Source organism: Lactuca serriola, chromosome 2, assembly GCF_051521515.1.
Source record: "Lactuca serriola cultivar US96UC23 chromosome 2, Lser_US96UC23_V15, whole genome shotgun sequence".
Classification (NCBI taxonomy): Eukaryota; Viridiplantae; Streptophyta; class Magnoliopsida; order Asterales; family Asteraceae; genus Lactuca; species Lactuca serriola.
The window spans coordinates 84,498,511-84,505,206 of NC_136409.1; the positions used below are offsets into that span (position 1 = coordinate 84,498,511).

Below are 6,696 nucleotides of genomic sequence, written 5' to 3' on the forward strand. Positions count from 1 at the left end.
TCATTTATTGTAACATGCTAATTAAGAACATCCACAATATATTAAACCTATTAGAATTTAATTAATGGTTCGACACATCAGCATTTTACTTATTATGTCATTAGTATTCTAAAATATTATTAAATTTAATATTAAATGTTACACATGTCAGTATTTAATAGATATGAAGATTTATAGGAACAAAAAATAGATGATATTTAATTTCTCGCATTTAATAGTTAAAAGGTTTCATTTTCCCGATTGAAGAGTTCAATGGCCATTGAACTCCATATATCTATTGAATACCAACCACAATGATAGAGTTTAATCCATTAAATGCAAATTAGACATACCACCCCATTCAACTCTCCCATTAAACTATGCTCTATCTATATATAAATAGTAGATACGCCTAAATTAAACAGAAAAAGAATGTGAATTTATTCATTTATAACGTCGGAAACGTTAAGAAAAAGGAAAGAAACTAACAAAAAGTAGACCTACTGCTAGTTTATTCCAGACAAAATCAAGAAAACTAAGTTCATTCTTTGGAACTTTCATCAAGCAAAGAGCTTCACATGTCGGAGAGAGGTGTCGAGAAAACTGGAATACTTTGTGGGCGCCTAAAGAAATTCAAGGGATCAACTTTGGCCTTGATTTGAATCAACTTCTTGAAATTGTCCCTCTTCCAATACCTTTCACCCCAAAGACTTGCTTCTTCATAAGTAGCACTTCCCACACCAAAGTCAAGATCATTGTAGTTGGAATATGCCTCCCTTGGATTCTTTGACACATAAGGCGTTAATAACTCATCCAAACTTCGAAGCCATGCCATCCTCCTGAGTGATGTAGGGGTGGTGTCTGAAGATTGACCGTTAAAATTAACGGTCTTAAGCATCTGTAACAAGACTCCAGCTCTATGTGGATATGGAATTGCAGTCTCCGAGTAATCAGCAATCCTTCCACCAAAAGGATTGATCATAAGAAGCGCTGATTGGTCGTTTTCCATGAGCTTTCTCCATATCTTTTTGAGCCCATTTATGGGGATCGGCGTTCGAACATAGTCTGACTTACTTTTATTGTTCAACTTTGCTATGGCTGATCGATTTGTGAGAATCTCAGTTGGGGTGGAGCTTGGTAATCCCCAGAACACAAGGGTCGACTGAACCATTCTAATTTCTTCACAGATCTCACGTGTAACACCTAGCTCCGGAAAATTTTCGTCTAACAATGGAAGCAATGTGTCGCTTGTGCCCTGATAAATACCTTCAAACATAATTCGGATGGTTTTCTTGGTGGTGTTGCCGATATATTCAGCGAACACCTGAGTTCTTATATGCAGATTTCTATCAATAGTTGGTGCAACATATTGATATTTATGGAAAATCTGGGTAGCACCTTCTTCCAAAGTTTTGTTCAGTATAAAAACGGTTACTTTTTCTGGAACTGGAACCAACCTCAACTTCCATGCAAGAACGATTCCGAAACTGGAAGCTCCACCTCCTCTAATTGCCCAAAACAAATCTTCTCCCATTGACTTCCGGTCAAGAATATTTCCTTTGACATCCATGAAACGAACATCAATAACATTATCAGCAGCGGTACCGTATTTCCTCAACAGGTTTCCATAGCCACCACCACCCATGTATCCACCAACACCCACCGTGGGGCAAACACCCGCCGGGAAATACAAGGTGTCGGTTTTCTGAGAAATAGCGTAATAAAGCGCACCAAGTGCGGCGCCTGCTTGGACCCATGCAGTCCTGTTTGCTACGTCCACGTCTATAGACCTCATGTTGGTGAAATCAAGCATAACAAACGGAACATCAGCAGTGTACGATAGACCCTCGTAGTCATGGCCTCCGCTCCTGATCCTGAGCTCGTAGCCATGTTTCTTTGCACAGTGTAGTGTCGTTTGGACGAGTGTTTCATCCACAGGTGTCACAATGACCGATGGTTTAGGAGTGGAAGGTTTAAGGAACCTGGTGTTTTGGACATGCACTTGCCAAGTGGGTAGGAAAGAAGCATTGCCATAGGTAAACGTGAGTTGAGAGATGGAGGTGACATTGTTGGAGTTGGATTGTAGGCAGCCTAAGAAATCTTGAGAAACTGGTGTAACATCAAGAATTGAAGATAATGCTGCCCATGAAACAGAAAATGAAAGAATTAGAACGAAGAGGAAGACAGAGGAGTTTAGTTGAGACTTCTTCATGTTTTAGTTGGTGAGTTTGATTATATCGCTCTTCCATATTTATAGACTTGAGGGGATAGAGGTGATCGCAAGTGGTGAATGCTAATGGGGTTGTAAATAAGAAGTCAATGAAAATCTTCAAATACTATGGGCACTCTTTGGAATGGATTGATTGACATGGGAGTTGTTTTTTTTATTAGTTTATTAACATATCATTTTTAATAAATTGTTTATAAGTGGGATGTTTGGTGATAGTTAGTGGGTCAATATGATTGTTCCAACTTCATGCGTTCACACCAAAATGATTAAACTGAGGAAGTTTAAAATCTAGGTTTCTGGTAAAAAAATTTTAAAAAGGGCTAACACTATAATGACTACAGTCGGAAACTTTATATTATTATCTTAATATCTTTCTTGTTTCTAATCATAAAATAATGTAAGATAAGTTTTATGTCAAATTATATATTATGGGCAGGGTTGTTGAAGGCGTACGTTAAGGTGTGGCTATGAGCTCTCCCGAAAATCTTCATGACGGGATGTCAAGCTTGATATGTGCCAAGGCGGATAAGGTGTTATGGCGCGAGCTTTTGGTTCTCATCGTGCATAAAACTATTGAAATTGTGTTGATTTTTTGTTATTAAGGGCGTGTTTGACAAAAGTAGCTGTTAGCTGGAAGCGGGTAGCGGATAGCTGGTAGCATGTAGCAGATAGCTGGTAGCGGGAAACTATAGCTTTTATTTGTTATATAAATGTTTGGCAAAAATAGTTGGAAGCTTTTGAAATATATAAAATTACATAAAATGACAATTGATTAAAAATAAATAAATATATAAATATATTTTTAAGGGTAATTATGGAAACTGATTTCAAAAGCCCAAAAGCGTTTTGTTAAACGCTACATGAAGTAGCTTTTAGAATCGGAGCGTTTTGTTAAAACTAAAATCTAAACGTTCGTACTGTCAAACGAAGTTTTTTGTTCAAACTAGAACGTTTTATCAAAAGCTAAAAGCTACAAGCTCTCAAACGCTTCTAAAATCTCCGTGCCAAACACACCCTAAGTGTTCGAAATATCAATTAAAAACTTGATATAATTTATATCAATTTGTAATTATGTGATTTTTTTTTGTATATATAAATTTAGCGATTTAAGACCTCTAAACTTAGGCTTAACTTTGCCGCAAAAACATTTATCATGTAAATTAAAACAAAATGAGCATTTTTTAAAGTTGGCCATTTCTTTAAAATTCAAGTATGTGGTAATCAAATCATTTCATAAAAAAAAGATGGTCATCTCGTTAAAATACTTATTTCCTTCAATTGGTCATTTAAATTGGTCATGCTGTTAAGTAAATCAAATCAACTCACAAAAAATTATGTTATTCTCACCAAATGTGGTATTTCGTTAAATAAATGATCGTTTTTAATGTTTTTCTAAAAGGCTGTCAAAATTATGACAAAACCATCTATTTTAATATTTTGTGATTCATCATTCTTTAAATCCTATAATAGCATCTAAAATATTTCTTTCGAAAAAAAAGGTAAATAAGTTTTTTAATTAAAAAAAACTTTTGTACTTATCTTATTTTATTCAGTTTCCTTGGAAATAAGTTTGTTAATAGGCTCGTTTAAAAAAAATCATTAAGGCTCGTAAATATTAGTTTTAGTCAGTTTCTTTGTAAATAAGTTTGTTAAAAAGCTCATTAAAAATATATGAGATTTATTGAGACGTTTTAGTTATTGATGTGACAGTATATAACATAAACAAACTCAATAAAATATTGTATGTGATTGAAAACTCTTGTCTTCACTTTGTATAAAACCGCTCAGGGCCTTGACCGGCAGCTAGAAAGTTTCTGAAGAAACCAACTTGCCACTTGGATACCGGAGCCGGCTGCTGCACGTGCCCATGGAAGAAGATGCCGGGCACTTCACCTAAAAGAGCTGTTGGAAGAATAATCAACACATGCTTGTTTCTAAAATAAAGACTAAATGACACAAATGGTTCCTTTTGGTATGTCAGATTGGACAACTTGCGTCTAAGTTTTGTTTTTCTTGCAAAATTATTCTTAAGTTTCATTTACTTGCAACTTTAGTCCCTGAATCATTAAGCTTAATGACTGTTATCTTTTACATATATGACTTGGACCAAACTAATAAACACATTAAACTACATGAGCCAAAATTAACACTCATTATTGCTTAAAGCTTTGTCTCATCCAAATTTTAGAGGGTGTTTGGGATTGAGTTTCAAGTTTTAAAATCTAATAATCTTAATACTTAATAAACACTTTTCAAAAATGTTATCTATTACCCTTTGAAAAGTCATTTTGAATAAGCTAGAAATTATCATTTTTCAAAAGTGTTTATGACTCATTCATAATGCAAAGACCAAAACTATACATTTCTCATCCTTCTTCCAACAACAAACCTCAATTTCAGGCTTAGAAAGTTGACTAAACCATTGGGCTATTCGACTAGTAAGGTACTTTTAGATGTGAATTGAGCAGCATGTTGGCTTTTCACAAGCCTGTAACTTGAGAATGGCAATGAAACAATAACAAAGAAAAACAGAGCACAAATACTTAGAGCTTAGAGCTTTTTATTCAGTGAATTGAAAAAGAGGTGGTGTATCAAAAACGTACATAAGTGCAATCTTTTTAAACTTAAAATAGTGCTAAAAACCTGCAACTAACTCTACTTACTTAAGACTCGGACTTAGCCCACATGACTATTGAATTATTCAAAAACTAAATGTGCAGTAAGGAAACTAAAGTAATTTCTAAATTATTTCATCATTTCCCTCCTTAATTCAGAAATCATACCTTCAACACTCCAAGAAGACTTCGCATCTCCTCGAACTTCAGTTTTACCAGTGACTTGGTTAGAATATCAACCTTTTGTTCCTTGCTCCATACATGAGTGACTGTGATACCTCCATTTTCAATACATTCTCGGATGAAATGGAAACCGATGTCTATGTGCTTACTTCTGCCATGAAAAATGGAATCTTCATCATATCAAGAGATGATTTGTTGTCTACCTTCATCTCTACAGGTGGCACCTTTTGGCATGTTATCTCACTGAGTAGCCTTCTCAGCCAAATTCCTTGACAAGCTGCCATGGTGGTGGCCATAAATTCTGCTTCACAGGAAGAGAGTGCCACACACCTCTGCTTCTGTGATGCCCATGCAATCAAATTTTCATTCATGTAGAACGTCATGCCACCTGTGCTTCTTCGATTATTGACATCATTTGTTAAATCACTATTTGTGTGCCCATTTAGAGTGACATTTTCCTTTCCTTTTGAGTACTTCAAACCAAAATTCAAAGTGCCGTTTATGTACTTGAGTATACCCTTCACTGCTTGATGGTGATTCATAGTTGGCCTTTTCATAAATTGACTTACAATTCCAATAGCGAAAGAGATGTCTGGGCGAGTATGAGTTAGGTACCTTAAGCCACCGACAATGCTTCGATATTCAGTGGGATTTACTAGCTCGCTTTCATCTTTCTTCCAAAGCTTGAGCTAGTGTTCCATTGGAGTCTTTGTGGGATTACAGTCTTGCATACCTGTTTTGAAAAGCAAGTTTTTGGCATAGGATTCTTGTTTCAATGTAATCCCATCTCCCTTTTGGTTCACTTCAATTCCCAAATAATGAGTCAAGAACCCTAGAGAACTCATTTCAAACTTGGTGTTCATGTCCTTTTTGAACATCTGAACACTTTTAGGGCAACTTCCTGTTACAAGTAGATCATCTATGCAGACCCTTACAATCAAGATTTTTCCATCATACCTCTTGGTGTAGACTGAGTACTCATGAGCACACTTCGTGAATCCAATGCTCTTCAGGTGTCGATCCAAGCAAGCATTCCAAGCCCTAGGAGCTTGTTTGAGCCCGTAGAGGGCTTTAGACAATTTGTACACTTTGTGGTCTTTACCTTTCTTTTGATAACCATCTGGTTAACAAACGTAGACCTCTTCTTCTAAATTCCAATTTTAAAAACGCTGATTTGACATCCAGACGATGAACCTTCCACTTGTTTGAGCCTGCTAGGGCTAGGATGAGACGGATTGTTTCAATTCTGGCTATTGGGGAGAATACTTCATTGAAATCGATCCCATGCTTTTGGACGTACCCCTTCACCATGATCCTAGCTTTATGTTTAACGATTTTTCCATTTGGATCCCTCTTTAGTTTGAATACCCACTTCAGTCCGATGGCCTTTCGATTATTTGGATGATCGACCAGACTCTAAGTGTTGTTTCTTTCAATTGAGGCCATCTCGACATTCATTGCTTCTCGCCACTCCCTCTTTGTACTTGCCTCTATATACGACGAGGGTTCTTCGTCATTTTGAATCATCATAAGCTCTTCTGGGGGTATCTTAATCTCTTCTGTGTTTTCATACAGATCAATGAGCATTCTATACTGTTTTGGAGCACCACCACCAGTAGAACTTGAGGCAGTGCTAGGAGTTGACAAGTGAGTCGATGAATCAAGAGTAACGGGGGAGACGGGTGTGAC

At 36.4% G+C, this 6,696-nt stretch overlaps 1 protein-coding gene and 1 pseudogene across 1 annotated transcript; both read right to left on the reverse strand.

Annotated features, from left to right (window-relative positions):
- Positions 1-396: 396 nt before the first annotated feature.
- Positions 397-2,212, reverse strand: LOC145086477 (tetrahydroberberine oxidase pseudogene; annotated as a pseudogene).
- A 2,932-nt stretch (positions 2,213-5,144) lies between these two features.
- Positions 5,145-5,549, reverse strand: LOC145089365 (secreted RxLR effector protein 161-like). The gene has a single exon (XM_079027809.1). It carries the CDS (start codon positions 5,547-5,549, stop codon positions 5,145-5,147), a length of 405 nt encoding a protein of 134 aa, XP_078883935.1.
- Between the last annotated feature and the right edge of the window lie 1,147 nt (positions 5,550-6,696).